Source organism: Anomaloglossus baeobatrachus, chromosome 3 (genome assembly GCF_048569485.1).
Source record: "Anomaloglossus baeobatrachus isolate aAnoBae1 chromosome 3, aAnoBae1.hap1, whole genome shotgun sequence".
Classification (NCBI taxonomy): Eukaryota; Metazoa; Chordata; class Amphibia; order Anura; family Aromobatidae; genus Anomaloglossus; species Anomaloglossus baeobatrachus.
This window is the reverse complement of record NC_134355.1, coordinates 417,577,339-417,593,503: the sequence shown is the minus strand read 5'-3', so window position 1 is coordinate 417,593,503 and position 16,165 is coordinate 417,577,339. Positions and strand designations below refer to the sequence as shown.

Sequence of the window (16,165 nt, the reverse complement as noted above, 5' to 3'; positions counted from 1 at the left end):
ATTATAGTATTAAAGATCATCAATTCTGTTAGATATAAATCAAATTTGAGTCAAATGTTGTAAAATTTTCAGGTCCTGGTCAATCATAACAATTTGTGATTCGATTTGCACGATTTACCAAAAATAGCCTGCCATTTTACACAATTCAGATGATTGCACCAGCCACAGAAGGCTGACATGACATTAGACTTGACTGCAAGAGCTTCCCTAAGATGTTGTAAAACTGTTACATTACTTGGTATAGCGCAGCAAATCAGGACAGGTATTCATAGTCTTTATAAAAGCCAAAGCAGGAAATGCAGCAGCCTCTCTACCCTGAATTTAGAGTAGTGAGAATTGGTCAGCCCGCACAGCTCAGCAATAGACACATGAAAGGAAAGCATTAAATCATTATACAAATACTCCACACAATAATATTTTGAATAACTGCAGCAGTAAACAAGATGAGATTATTAATCTGTAAACAATATAAAGATTCACATAATACAGCGATAGAGAGATAGGCGGGATGTCAGCAGCAGTGTTAGACTCAATTTGTTTGATTGAACTATTTATTTTTTTGTTTTGTTTTTCATTTTTAAAAACACGACAAGTCAGTAAGTGCCCTGTGCTACTACTGGGCTGTTGTTTACTACTGAGTTACAATCCCTTTCTATATGAAGGCCAATTTGAAATTTCTATGGCTCCTATTGTGTTAATGAGCTTGAGAGTTGATTATAATCCAAGGAAACTTCAGACTGTCAGACACATCTTTTCAAGGCAATTAGAGTACTTTTGATTTACGATGAATTCATCCACCACAAATAAAATATTGGGAAAAATATTGCTACATCAGGCAAATTTGAATTTGAAAAAATTGATCATCTCTTGATAATAGATATACGATTTTGTCCTGTTCAAGTGTGTTTGTGGTTTATTCATATCATAATTTCACCATTTCCCACATTCTCATTCTATTTCTCAAAATAATGCAAATTTGTTTTAGGGTGATGTTTAGTTGGTGGGAGTGTAGAACCTTTGTGTTGACGCAGATCCATGGACATTTAGAAATTAAAAAATTCTTACTTTGTCTTTGAAATATGAACTTTCCAAAATTCTTTGATTGTATATCGCCTTTGTAGTTAAAAACACTCTTCTCTCTTCCAGATGATACCTATATATAAAACAGCAAATTACATCACTTGTAGCTTTTAATCTCAGCATAGTGTGATACTATGTAATGTTAGGAAATGTACTTAATTTTGAATGAAACTCCGCTATTTCTGCAACCTTTCCAAATATTTATTATGAATCACTGAATCCTTAACATCCCATAGTAAAACAGGTAAAACCCTTATTTTGTCACTTGATAGAATGGTAATATTTTTGGGAAAATTTTAAAATAATTGCAACATGATATAGGTGTGGGTTATTTTTAGCCACTTCTTTTCCATAGACACTCTATTATGCAAGAAAATAATAGGATACCGGTATTAATAGTTTGTTTTTTGCTTTGATGTTCTTTATGTGGTTTTCATTGTAAATGTTAACTATTTTTTTGTAATTTCTTAAGAATAAAGTTAACTTTTTTTCTGGCTTTTTAGCTACATTTGTGAGATAAAAACAGGTCACAGTCAGATTAAGGTTGTAATCAATAAAAAAAAACAAAACATTTTTTATGCAGTTGAGGCATATTTGAATGTTTGGTGTATTGTTTTTTACAACTGCAAAATGTTCTAGGCTATTATTTAATAAGTATGTGTAAATGTAAGGAAATATATTTTGACATTATTCATACAAACAATACCTGCATCTGTAATTAAATACTTACATAACCATCCATTGCCCAGTTATCGTTTTGAAACTTTCTTATTAAAATATCTGAAGGGCCTTTAATTTGGAAAACTTTCAAGAGTAAGTGAGCTTCTTCTTTCTTATACACACCTGAAAAGAACAGAAAATGCCAGGGATTTTATATGTTGAAAGCATTTTTGAATACTATGTAACAAAATCTAGTTCATCCGATACATTACTTCATAAAGAGCAGAAAAAAAATAAAATATTTGCTTGGAATAGCTGCTGTCAGTTTAAAAAAAATAAAAACCATTCAGTTAAGAAGATAAAGTATTTCACATTCCTTTTTGTAATCTGAGATTGGAAAGGTAGGGGTTAATCCTGCACTGCTGATGGCCAATAAAAAACATGATAATTGTGGTATACTCCACGCTGCTCTACAAAGGATCACTCCAAATAATAAAAGCAATGATCATGGTTTATTCTACGCGTTTTGAAGAGATATCCCCTCTTCTTGCTTAGGAAAATCCACCATTTGCATTGCTTCTGCCTTTGGCACGTGGGATTGGCTGCAGCTGTTATATGTCTCTATACTGGTTGTGAGTCTCACAACCTTTCCAGGTGAGCGTTTTTTCTATTAAAGAGTCACCATATTTTACACTTGTAAGACACTATTGCGCTCCTTATAGCCACAGTTTTTTCCTGTCGATGGCCAATAAATACAGAAGGTGAATTATCCTTGAGTGTGATTTATTTGTCTAATATGTTTCGGAGACTCCTTCATCAAGACAAGCAGGCTAAAAATAGTCATATAACAGGTATATAAAGATCTGCTGTTTGAATAACTGTAAACGGAAAAAAAGTCATATCACGGCTTAGAGATGCCACACACATAATTACCATCATACACTTAGAAATGTAGTTCCATATTATTTGGTTAAGTACCCAAAAAAAGGGAAAATAAAAAGGTAAAGAAGCAAAAAGATAAAATAATTTAAAAAGGATAGAGGCTATGTTTGGATTCTTATTTTGAGTGTGTGGGTCAAAAATTGTGAACCACAGTTATATGTGGAAATATTTGGGACTATATAAGGTAGTTGGCACATTAGGAGTCATACAAAAAGAGGGTTAAAATGAATAATAAAAACATTAACAAATAAAAAATAAATACTAATGTGTTCCTATGGTTTGTATATTATTTGGAGATGATATGTAAAGTGTGTAAAATTGTGTAGTGGATTGTTAAAACACAGTAAGAACTAAGGACTTTCCTTGTACAGCTATGCCCTCAAAGGAGCAGGAGTTTGACATTGAATCAATGTTGTGAATCGAGTGCCATGGTCAGAAGAGATTATAACATTGTGTCAATGCTGGGAATGGACTTCCCAAGTTAGATGAGTACATTGCAGAGCGTGGAAGAAAAATTAACATAACTGGGTCAAAGTCAGAGAGGCAAGTGAGCTGAAAGAATACATCTGTGTTACAAGATTTCCAGGAACTATTCATAGCCGGCTTTTGGACAAAAAAAAAGTTAAAAATAGATTTATATGAGTACAAAAATATAGTTAATTAGCTCTATAGAATGGAGATAATGATATTTTAAAAGCGCATAAATAAGGAATTAAAAACTTCTTAAAACATTTACTGTAAGATAATAACCAATATTAAAAATTATGTGAAAAAGAATAGTCACAAACTAATAATTACTAAAATGTTTATAATAATAATATTGATAAAATCAAACTGAATTATGTTAATTAAGCCCTTAACAACTGCGGGCAGTAATATTATGTCCTAAACCACCATAGTGTAATCCCCACCAGCTGCTGCCCGCAGCTGGCAGGGATCTGCGCACATGTCAGCTGATTTACACAGTTGACATGTGTGCCTCGCAGGCATGAGTGGATCTGAATTCCAACAGTGCCTGTTAACCCCTTAAATGGTGCTGTGAAAATATCACAGCACCATTTAAATGCCGACCGCTGTAGCTCACATGACTCACCTAATGTTTCACCCAGGCGCCTGCTGTCAGGGACAAGAGTGAAGTGTTTCTGCTGTTCTCAGCTGTGTAGTAGTGATCAGCAGAAATAAATGAGCAATCAGACTGCTGATCCTTATTGTCCCCTAGGGGGACTAGTAAAATAAAAAAAAGAAAAAAAAGTTTTTTAAAAAAAACCCAAAAACCTAAAAGTTCAAATCACCCCATTGAAAATAAAGGGTTAAAAAATAAAAAAAATATACACACATTTGATAATTACACTTTCAGAAATGCCTGAGCTATCAAAATATAAAATCTATTATTCTGAACAGTAAACGGCGTAGCAGCAAAAAATCTTAACTCCAAAATTACATTTTTTTTGCTCACTACAAATTTTGCTCAAAATGCAATAACAGGCAATTACAACATAGCATCTGCATAATTATGGTACCATTAAAAATGTCAGCTCGAGATGGAAAAAAAAGCCATCACTGTGCCATAGATTCTAAAAAATGAGACAGTTACGGGTCACCAAAAATGGCGCAAGAAGTTCTCCACTTTTTTGAACAAACTTCTGATTTTTATTAATCCCTTAGATAAAAGTAAACCTATACATGTTTGGTGTCCATGAACTCATACTGACCTCAGGCATCACATTGACACATCAATTTTACCATATAGTAAACACAGGGAATAAAATATCTCAAAAACAATCATGCAATCACATTCTTTTTGCAATTTTTCCACACTTGGAATTTTTTTGCCCTTTTCCAGAACACTATATGGTAAAACTTATGGCTTCATTTAAAATACAACTCACCCCACAAAAAAGCCCACATATTGCAAGATTGACAGAAAAATAAAAAAGTTATGGCTCTCGGAAAAAGGGGAGCAAAAAAAAAAAAGAAAAAGTAAATCGTCCGGAGGTGGAGGGGTTACTATAATAAATCTGTTAGATCATTTAGTCCCTAAGGTTTAAATGTGTTTAGTTTGTAGAAAAAATAGCCTTTTCCCTATTCCGAGCCTCTTTATGGTTTGGAATATTTATAAGTTTTGGTCAAAAGGAGTAATATGTAAACCATCAAAACTTTTATTGTGGGAAATAGCCCAATATCTAGAAAGACCACGTAACAAAAACCACTGAGGACATTGTGTCTATGTGAGTTTACTCTATTCTGCAATAGAAGCACAGTTCTTACAATGCACTGTTTATCAGAGGGGCATTCAATAATATATACCAAATTGATTGAAGTTTCGAAAAAGGGAAAAATTCACTATTATCAGTGGAAGAGCCTCATTGCATTCTTCAATGACAAATCAATGGTACAACTATTTTGGAGCATTATATCTAAACTCCCCTTTAGATTTATCATGCAAAACATTTGTTACATTCTTATTTGTTGCGTTTTCATGTAATTTCATCCTGCAATGGGCTAATATATTCATAAAAGCAGGAGCTCTCTTGTAAGTTCCCCAAGTTTCTTGGCAGGGTTTTACCCCAAAGAGGATCATTTAGAAGTATAATTCAATGTTATTACAGAACATTTTCTTATAAATAAATCCCACTCAAGTATTATTCATCTTCTTGTATATATTTTCATTTCCAATCTCAGATGCCAAAGTCAGTAGGGGGATCCAAGCCTTTGTAGTTGTGTCTCACACTACTTCTGGTGAGCATGATTTATTTTGAATAAGACCCTATTGGGTTCATTGTCTCTCCAGCTCCATATTTTATTTGTTTATTTAAATTAGAGTATGGGGCACTAAATAATGTATTCCCATAACATTTATGTATGTTATTTTAGTGTTTCCCTGTGGGAAAAAAGGTTGCTCTAAAATTTGAGATCATTGCAAAAATTTGATAGACATAAGTCACCCATATTAGGTGGGCTTTGCACACTACGACATCGCAGGTTCGATGTCGGTGGGGTCAAATTGAAAGTGACGCACATCCGGCATCGCATGCGACATCGTAGTGTGTAAAGCCTAGATGATACAATTAACGAGAGCAAAATTGTCGTAATCGTATCATCAGTGCAGCGTCGGCGTAATCCATAATTACGCTGACGCGACGGTCCGATGTTGTTCCTCGCTCCTGCGGCAGCACACATCGCTGTGTGTGAAGTCACAGGAGCGAGGAGCATCTCCTACCGGCGTCACCGCGGCTTCCGTAGGATATGCGGAAGGAAGGAGGTGGGCGGGATGTTTACATCCTGCTCATCTCCGCCCCTCCGCCGCTATTGGCCGCCTGCCGTGTGACGTCGCTATGATGCCGCACGACCCGCCCCCTTAGGAAGGAGGTGGGTCACCGGCCAGAGCGACGGTCGCAGGGCAGGTGAGTGCATGTGAAGCCGGCGTAGTGATAATGTTCGCTACGCCAGCTATCACACGATATCGTACCTGCGACAGGGGCGGGGACTATCGCGTGCGACATCGCAGCATTGGCTTGCGATGTCGCAACGTGCAAAGCCACCCTAAAAATCAGATGAGTCCCGTACTAGAGAAAATACTTAAAGTTATCATCTGTCTGTAGAATACACTGCTGGTAGTTTTGGGATTTTTGTCCCAAATGGGTAGTTTTCTCCACATTACAAAACGGCATTGCATTCTCTATGGGGCTGCCAGAAAATTTGAGCATACATCGCTCAGCTTCATTTTAAAGGGGATTAAAATTCCTCATTTTAACAAATAGGCAGAGATAAGAGAAAAAAAAGCAGGATTAATGGTGTGCAAACAATCTATTACTGACACATTGATGACAAAGAGTAAAATAAAAATTGTGGTTTAATGATAATAATAAAATAACAATGAGGCTATACAGACACTATGTGTTTCTGGGACAGTCTGTCCCCTTCCTCAGGTGTCATTCTACCAAATGGCACTGGTTACAAAGGACCCCAATTGATCATCAAGTAATCTTTTACTTCTTTTTACAAGAAAACACCTTTAAAGCTAATTATGTGTGCCAGTAGTATTAAATCCTGCTACACAAATCATGTAAAATGGATATTGAAAAGAGCACAGATATCAGTGAGCAAACTACCCACTGCACGCTTGGAAAATACAGGATTGTTGTAATTAAATTGACTCCTATGTGTAAGAAGAAATATTTAATACATTAATGACAAGATATTTTCACCATTTATTGGCAAAGTAGACTCAGAATTGGTTATAAAACTTAATATAGTCAAAATTTAAAATGTTGAAAAAAATAAAGTCTGTAGTCTCATATAAAGCAAGAAAAATACCTTTTCAAAAATACATACAATAAAAATGTTTTTCTACTATTTTTTATATTAATTTTAGATCAGTGGGTGTCATATCTATTGATAGGTTATGCCATATTAGAACACTTTTGGTGTTGTCAAGTTGTATAGAGTAGAATAACTTTAAACCTGTATACTCCAAAGCAGAGTCTCCAACAGGGTCTCAAGTTTCAGAGGTATTTAATAGCTTTGGTCTTCTCATATGGGTTAACTAAACCTCTAGTCTCCCTACCACCAGAATCCAGGTGTGACAACAACCTCTGCACCCATTATAGTGACACCATTTGTCAAAATTTAATATTTAATGAAAATACTTCAGAGTGTGTAAATAAATGTTTAGTAAAAGTTAGAATACCCTTCTATGAAGAAGAATACTAACTATAAAGTCCATTAATGCATTACTTGTTAATGTACATTTTTAGAATTGGAAAGTGCTGTTAGGACTTAAAAACATTTTTGGCATCTAATCAACATTTCAAATGTTGACTTTGACATTTCTTTGATTGTTGTTGCTAAGATTTTTGAAACACCCATAATAGCACTTCATACATTTTAACTTACCTGCTAACTTTAATTCACTATTGTTAGTATCTAAAAATGTTCCATTCACTTTACTGCTCGTGGTATTAAACCAGTCGACAGTTAAAGTTGCCAAATGTTGTTTTCCAAGATACTCATAAAATCCTTTCCAAACGGAATTCACAGAAAAAACATCAGGAGGAACTGAAAATAAATGCACAATATTTTGTCTTAGGGCCCTTTCTTGTTGAATTAGTCAAGGCAGTGGCATGAATATTACTTCAATAAATGCATACTATTGCTAATGATAAAAGCCTATCAAGCGCTAATTTTTTTTATTAAATCTTGCACTTTTAAAGAGAAATCGTTATGTACTTTAATGGCATTAAACATAATGTGTAAAGTATAAAGTAACTTTTACTGAAAGTGTACTTATCATTTTGTCTTTCTTAATGCATTTGTAATGTAACTTTACATAAGATCTGGAGCTGCAAAGCTTCCTACAGACACAATTTAAGAATAAAAGTCTGGTTATATATATCACCTCATATAAATGTGACACTATGATAAAATATACTATAAACTTTCTTAGCTTGGAAAGACATGACATAAAATCATGGCAGTATCATTCACCACCATTAAAGAAGATAACAGTAAACCCAGGAAGAACAATAAGTGGATTTTAACCTGTCCTAATTTCTGAAGGGTTTGAGATCCAGTGATTAGCAATAATTATTATTTATAATGTACAGTTTGAAGACACTTCATTGAATGTAATATGGAATTAAGATCAGTTTTAGGACAATCTTATTTTGTTAATCAATGTCTAATTATACATACATAAATCCCATCTTTTTTTGGTCTATCTATCTATCCATGTATCTATCCATGTATGTATCTATCTATCTATCTATCTATTTATCTCCATTATCTATCTATCTATCTCCATTATCTATCTATATCCATTATCTATCTATCCATCTATCCATCCATCTATCCATTATCTATCTATCCATCTATCTATCTCCATTATCTATCTATCTATCTATATCCATTATCTATCTATCTATCCATCCATCCATCTATCCATTATCTATCTATCTATCTATCTATCTGTCTGTATCTGTCTGTCTGTCTGTCTGCTTGTCTGTCTGTTTAATATTAAATAGTTTTTTGATACTCCAATAAATAAATATATTTTTTTACAAACCTGGAGTTTTGGTGACAGTTGAATTTAATTCCCTGAGTCCTTTGCCTGAAAAATACAAATATATATATTTAAGCAATGTACATTAAATAATCTAATGAAGCCTATTAACCCTTTAACGACCCATGACGTACTGGGTACGTCATGGATCGTGTGCTGGTAAGCCCCGCCCCCTGCCGCCAGCAGGCGGCCGCGATCCGCGCACATATCAGCTGTTATCAACAGCTGACATGTGTGCCTGCTAGCCGCGGGTGGAATCGCTTCCACCCGCGGCCATTAACCCCTTACATTTCGCTGCCAAAATCTGGCAGCGATATGTATATGGGTGCCGCCGTGACAGTCACTTACCCCACCCCCGCCGGAAGTCACGTGCCATGATCACGTGACTTTCGGTGGTTGCCATGGTAGCACAGGGTCATGTGATAACGCCTGTAGCTAACATGACTCACTTCCTCTCAATGCCGGAATACAGCCGGCATTGAAAGTAAGGCAGCAAATCTGCAGTTCTCAGCTCTGTAGCTGAGATCTGCAGATAGTGCAGAGCGATCGGATTGCTGATCGCTATAGCCCCCTAGGGGGACTAGTAAAATTTAAAAAAAAGTAAAAAAAAAAGTTTTAAAAAAATTAAAAAAAAAATCAAAAAAACCTAAAAGTTCAAATCACTCCCCTTTCACCCCATTGAAAATTAAAGGGTTAAAAAAATACAAAATACACACATTTTTTGTATTGCCACGTTCAGCAATGCCCGATCTATCAAAATATAAAATCAATTAATCTGATCAGTAAACGGCGTAGCAGCAAAAAAATTCCAAACGCCAAAATTAAGTTTTTTGGTCGCCGCAAATTTTGCACAAAATGCAATAACAGGCGATCAAAACGTAGCATCTGTGCAAAGATGGTACCGTTAAAAACGTCAGGTTGAGACGCAAAAAATAAGCCATCACTGAGCCTCAGATCCTGAAAAATGAGAATGCCACGGATTTTGGAAAATGGCTCAAAACGTGCGCCACGTTTTTTGGACAGGCTTGTGAATTTTTCACCCCCCTTACAACCCCCTTAAACCTCTTAGATACAAGTAAACGTATACATGTTTGGTGTCTACAAACTCACACTGACCTGAGGCATCACATAGATATCTCAGTTTTACCATATAGTGAACACAGTGAATAACATATCCCAAAAACTATTGTACGATCACACTTTTTTTGCAATTTTTCCGCACTTGGAATTTTGTTGCTGTTTTCCAGTACACTATATGGTAAAACTTATGGTTTCATTTAAAAGTACAACTCGTCCCGCAAAAAACAAGCCCTCATATGGCAAGATTGATGGAAAAATAAAAAAGTTACGCCTCTCAGAAGAAATGGAGCAAAAAACAAAAACGCAAAAACGGAAAGTGCCCGGGGGCTGAAGGGGTTAAGTACAATTTAACTTCTTCAGGACCATTCATTGACTTTATATATCTGTCCTGTCTCTCTTCTATTCTGCAGTGAAATTCTTAAGGGCTTACCTACACTAGTGAATAACACAGCCGAGTGCTATCCAATGTTTCACTGGATAACCCTTGGCTCAATGTTATACTATAAGGTAGTGTAGACAAGTGCTTTTTTTCTCATGCATATTCGACATGAGAAATAAAATAGCAGCATATCTCGGATCATGCACACCCATACAAGTCTATGTGTACAAACAAAATATCAGAATGGACTTGGATGACATCACAAGCAATAGAGAATATGGAGAAATTAAGTTCATGGCCCCATCCTTTCATAGCCCCATCCTGGTATCTATGTCTCCATCATAGCCCCATCCTAGGATATATGTCTCCATCATAGTTCCAATCCTGGTTTTGATGTCTCCATCATGGCCCCATCCTGGTATAAATAATAAATAATGGTGGCCACTGAAAATATTGACACTTTGGACACAATTTGCCCATTTTCCCTTATGGTGTACTCACTGTTGTTGCCAGTAGTTTAGACATTAATAACTGTACGTTACTTAGAGGGCACACCAAACTTACACTGTTATACAAGCTGCACACAGACAACTTTATCAATGTGTAATATCTTCAAAATGTATTTTAATATTTAAACAAGAAAACTGTTAGAGATCTAAAAAATCCTAAAATGTTCTAGACTGGAGATGCACTTGTTTTTGCTGCAGAGTTGGCCTTACTTTTACAAATCGGAGGTTTTCCTGTCCACTTCATGTCACTTTTACATGTTCTGTGCTCAGAGCCTCCAGATAAAAAATACCCAGGCTGACAAATGTATATTAAGGTATATCCTAGTGAAGGTAGATCTATTGCTTTCACATCAGCGTGGATAGGTGTTTCTGGTTGTCGACATGCATGAGCTGAGAAGAAACAAAGATTGTTAATTTAAGATGTTAAAGGATTATAAAGGCTATACTTGTTTTAAATATAATATGTAAAACATCATTGCAAACAGGGCTGACCGTACAATGAGTGATTTCTGGTCCAAGATCTTCTATTGGTATACAGTCATACATTTTACAAATATCCACTGACTAAATAACATTACTTTGCTATGCAATGTTTACATCTGCTCACGTTGACAAAAATATAAACTGATTATTCCAGCATTTTGTGTTGTAGAAAGCAACAATGCATAATACAAAACAATTCTCTTATATTCTGAAAGGGAATCTGTAACCAGGTTTTTGCTCTGTAAACTGAAAGCAGCATAACACAGGGACAGAGACCCTGATTCCAACAATGTGTCACTTTGATGTCATTTTGATAATGTCAATGTTTTCTCTTCTGCAGATCTAGCAGTTATACAGAGCTCATGAATATGCTGGACTATCTGACAGCATGACAAGCAGTTATCTAATGATAACATACTGCTGATTGCACAGTGATTCTTATCAAAACTATACTAAGCAGCCCAATAAGTGACACATCGCTGGAATCAGGATCTCGACTCCTAGGTTATGCTGCTCTCAGATTAGGTGTTAAAAACCTGGTGACAGATTTTCTTTACTATAAAACCAACAACCACTAAAATACAGCCCACATAAAGTAGTTTTTTTACAGTATTATGTACACATGTGCACATGAAGCTACTACAAAATTAACTTTAAAACTTTAAGCTAGTGGTGACAAGACCCCGACACCAGAAATTTGGTTTTACACCTTAAAAAATGGAAGCTGTTGCACTTAGTTTGACCATATTGCTTCAAACTAGACCTGATTCATACATTATTCTTTTCAGAATTACAAACAAAATATGTCAGTATCATGCAAAGATATGGCGCTGGAAAGGAAAAATAATTATTCTGACGATGGTAACCAACCATATCAGGGATTTCAGTAAAAAAAAAAATTTGTTTTTTTTATAAAAATTCAGACTGGATTAAGATTTATTTGTTGCAGAGGACAATACTGATACTGAGGCTGGATTCACACTTGCGCGCAGGTCAGGTATGGATCGCATTTCATCTCCGGCCAGAAGCTCTTCTGACAGGAGGTTGATTCGAGCTTCACGTGAATCACATGGAAGTGTGACTCCAGCTTTAGGCCAGAGTCACATTTGTGAGTGACGCCCATGACTCGTGTGAATCTCGCATCATATCACCTGGCAAGGCCGCACACTCTCCTGACAGGAGCGAGTCAGCTGCATGTATTTCTATGCAGCTGACCCTCTCCTGTTTCGGAAGAAGCAGGCTGTGCCAAGTGATGCGATGCAAGACAGAAGCTCAGGAAGGTCACAGGAGGAAGGGGGATGCTGCGGGCTCAGAGGAGGGGGTGTTATGGCTCAGGAGGGTCGGCGATACTGCAGGCTTGAGGGTGTCGCGGTGGAGGTTGCCATTGATCTGTCAGAGTGCTGTATGGGGTGTTGCATGGGTGTCGCAGTGGGCGCAATTGATCTGCCGGCGGGCTGCAGGGGTGACACTGCAGTGGAGCGACTCATGAGGTCACCGGACTGAGGGTAACAGGATATGGTGTCTTGGCGGCATGCACAGATAGGACTCCATGGCCATTTTCTTGAAGACCATCACAATAATCTGAGCACGCGCCACTTCCGTGGCCATTTTCTTGAAGTCCATCAAGTCAATCACGGGCGATTCATTGGAGCCTGCTGTCAGCTCAATGCACCCACCGCTGAGACACCCGGTCTTCCAAAACCTCTGCAGCCCACCTGCCCGCAGATCAATGGCACCCACTGCGACACCCCCAAGCGCGTCCTATGAGCATGGCTACCTCGCTCCACCACCGCCGCCCCAGTAAGTCATATCCATTTTGTAAGATGTACTCCCATTTTATTACCAGTTTTGGGGAAAAAAGTAAATCTTACATTCCGGAAAATATGGTAACTAACTGATCGGTGGATGTCCAACTGCTGGCACCCCTGTCAATTGGCAGGACTGAGAACTTTTATACCTGTCTAGGCTCTTTTATCTCCGATAAATTGGAGTGGCAATGTGCCCAACTGCTTCTCCATTTAGTTTCTGTAAGTCTTCTGAAAAGCTAAGTGCAAAGTACAGCAGGGAATAATCAAGAATTCACACTGTCACTCCATATTAACGAGAATAAAGATTCTTCATTTTGCTGATTGGTGTGGATTCCTGTCACCAGACCCCACCAATCAATAAGTTTGGATAGCTGAAATCTTCTTTTCACTAAAGAGCTTTTTTAAAGAAAACTTTAAATTTCTTATCATTTATGCATATACTATGTCTCAGAACACTACAATTAATGAATACATGAACTGCAATATTGCTGTCAAATACTTAAGGTACTTACGTACCTCCAGGGCTTAGCACCTTTACACACCAATATTTCACAGCAAGGTGTTAATTATTTGTTTTGCCTGGTTTTCCTTTCACTTCCCCAGTTCAAATAAGGCATGGCTTGGCACATAGATAGGTGAGACACAAGTTTTAAGGACCATCCATATAAAGGCACACCTTGATGTGGTTGGCTGGTTTTTGCAAGTACCTTCCATTTTGACTGTTTTTATTAATATAGGCATTCATGTGTTCATTAATAGTAGGCTGCTGATGAATAGTACATGTACACATTAGAAAATTTACCACATGCAATTGTGTACTTGTGGATAATTTAATGCCAAAGTATTGCTGACCCTTTTATTGTTTCATCTGACCTGTCTACTTTAAACAAACAATTATGCATAAAAAAAGTAAAGATCAAACATATTTTTTTTTTTTATCAGCATTTATAGTTTTCTTATTTGTTATGTTTTTGGAAATGTATAAGTTGACAACTGGTTGTTTGAAGTAGGATCCCTAAATTTACGAGTGGTTCAAAATTTTTAAGACCATTTGCCACATCACTTTATAATGAGAAGGATCCAGATAAAGACTAGAGTTGAGCGCGGTTCGTGGTTCATGGTTCTCCAGTTCGCGGTTCGAGTGATTTTGGGGGGTGTTCTAGATCGAACTAGAACTCGAGATTTTTGCTAAAAGTTCGTTAGCTCGAGTTACGTTCGAGAACGGTTCTATCAGCAAAAAGCCAAGCTAATTACTACCTGGCTTTTCACTGTAATAGTTTAAGTCACTCTGTGACTCACACTATTATGAAATTTCAGCGTATAGTGTGCTGGGACTGCGCGTTCAGATCACTGCTGCTGGGATAATGGCGATCGCTATTTTTTTTTTATTTTCTTCCTTCCCTAAGCGCGCGTGTAGTGGGGCGAGCCAGCATGTCAGCCAATCCCAGACACACACACAGCTAAGTGGACTTTTTGCCAGACAAGCAACGGCATGTGTGATAGGATGTCCATGTCACATGTCCCTGCATTATAAATACGGCCATTTTCCCATCTGGACGCCATTATCTGCCTTCTGCGTCTGGGTGACAGTCACCGCTGACGCAGCTCCTGCTGCCGATCCTGCTGTGTGCGCTCTACACACAGCGCTCTACAGATTATGGATAGAAGTTTAATTAAGCCCTTTTCAGGGCTCATTTCATCCGGCTCAGAGCCATAGGTGACAGTCAGGTCCATGGAAACAGTTTTTCACAGCTACAGATAACAGCGTCTGTGTAGCTTAGCTCAGGGACTTCCTTCCTGCATTTCACCCTTAGGAGGGATAGAAAGTGAGGCTTCCTTTCCTCTACACTGACCTACAACCCGGCCACTGTACCCTCCTGCCCTTTTTAGCAAAGCCATTTTAATTGCAGAGTGCTGCCAGTTAATGCCATCCAAAGAGTGGCTGCTGTCCTCCATTATTGTGGCACTTGTGCAAAGGAAGTCCCACCACCTCTGTATTCTCCCATCCTGCACATTTTTGCAAAGCCATTTTATTTGAAAAGAGTGCTGCCAGTTAGTGGCATCCAAAAAGTGGCTCTTGGACTCCATTAGTGTCGCACTGGTGCCAAGCAATTTCCAGCACCTCTGCATTGCACCCTCAAGCTCATTTTTACTAAGCTATTATATTAGCAAACACTGAGGAAGCTTAGTGGCATCCAAAAAGTGGCTGTTGGACTTCATTAGTGTCCCACTGGTGCCAAGCAATTTCCAGCACCTCTGCATTGCACCCTTAAGCTCATTTTTACTAAGCCATTATAATAGCAAACAATGAGGAAACTTAGTGGCATCCAAAAAGTGGCTGTTGGACTTCATTAGTGTCCCACTGGTGCCAAGCAATTTCCAGCACCTCTGCATTGCACCCTTAAGCTCATTTTTACTAAGCCATTATAATAGCAAACACTGAGGAAACTTAGTGGCATCCTAAAAGTGCCTGTTGGACTTCATTAGTGTCCCACTGGTGCCAAGCTATTTCCATCACCTCTGCATTGCACCCTCAAGCTCATTTTTACTAAGCCATTATAATAGCAAACACAGAGGAAACTTAGTGGCATCCAAAAAGTGGCTGTTGGACTTCATTAGTGTCCCACTGGTGCCAAGCATATTCCAGCACCTCTGTATTGCACCCTCAAGCTCATTTTTACTAAAGGCCCTGTCACACACAGAGATAAATCTTTGGCTGATCTGTGGTTGCAGTGAAATCATGGATATATTGTTCCATTTGTACACAGCCACAAACCTGGCACTGATTGTCCACAATTTCACTGCAACCATAGATCTGCCACAGATTTCTCTGTGTGTGTAAAGTGGCCTTTAGCCATTATAATAGCAAACACTGAGTAAACTTGGTGGCATCCTAAAAGTGGCTGTTGGACTTCATCAGTGTCCCACTGGTGCCAAGCAATTTCCAGCACCTCTGCATTGCACCCTCAAGCTCATTTTTACTAAGCCATTATAAGAGCAAACACTAAGGAAACTTAGTGGCATACTAAAAGTGGCTGTTGGACTTCATTAGTGTCCCACTGGTGCCAAGCAATTTCCAGCACCTGTGCATTGCACCCTTAAGCTTATTTTTACTAAGCCATTATCCTAAAAGTGGCTGTTGGACTTCATTAGTGTCCCACTG

At 37.7% G+C, this 16,165-nt stretch overlaps 1 protein-coding gene across 2 annotated transcripts in view; it reads right to left on the bottom strand.

Annotated features, from left to right (window-relative positions):
- Positions 1-16,165, bottom strand: part of CSMD1 (CUB and Sushi multiple domains 1) — a 2,926,925-nt gene that overhangs the window by 25,843 nt on the left and 2,884,917 nt on the right. For both annotated transcript variants that reach the window (XM_075340315.1, XM_075340314.1), the window contains exons 64-68: positions 10,922-11,101; positions 8,747-8,791; positions 7,579-7,740; positions 1,811-1,923; positions 1,066-1,153 (exon numbers count right to left, since the gene is read on the bottom strand). In XM_075340315.1, coding sequence (XP_075196430.1) covers positions 1,066-1,153; positions 1,811-1,923; positions 7,579-7,740; positions 8,747-8,791; positions 10,922-11,101 — 588 coding nt within the window. The remainder of the gene's footprint in view (positions 1-1,065; positions 1,154-1,810; positions 1,924-7,578; positions 7,741-8,746; positions 8,792-10,921; positions 11,102-16,165) is intronic.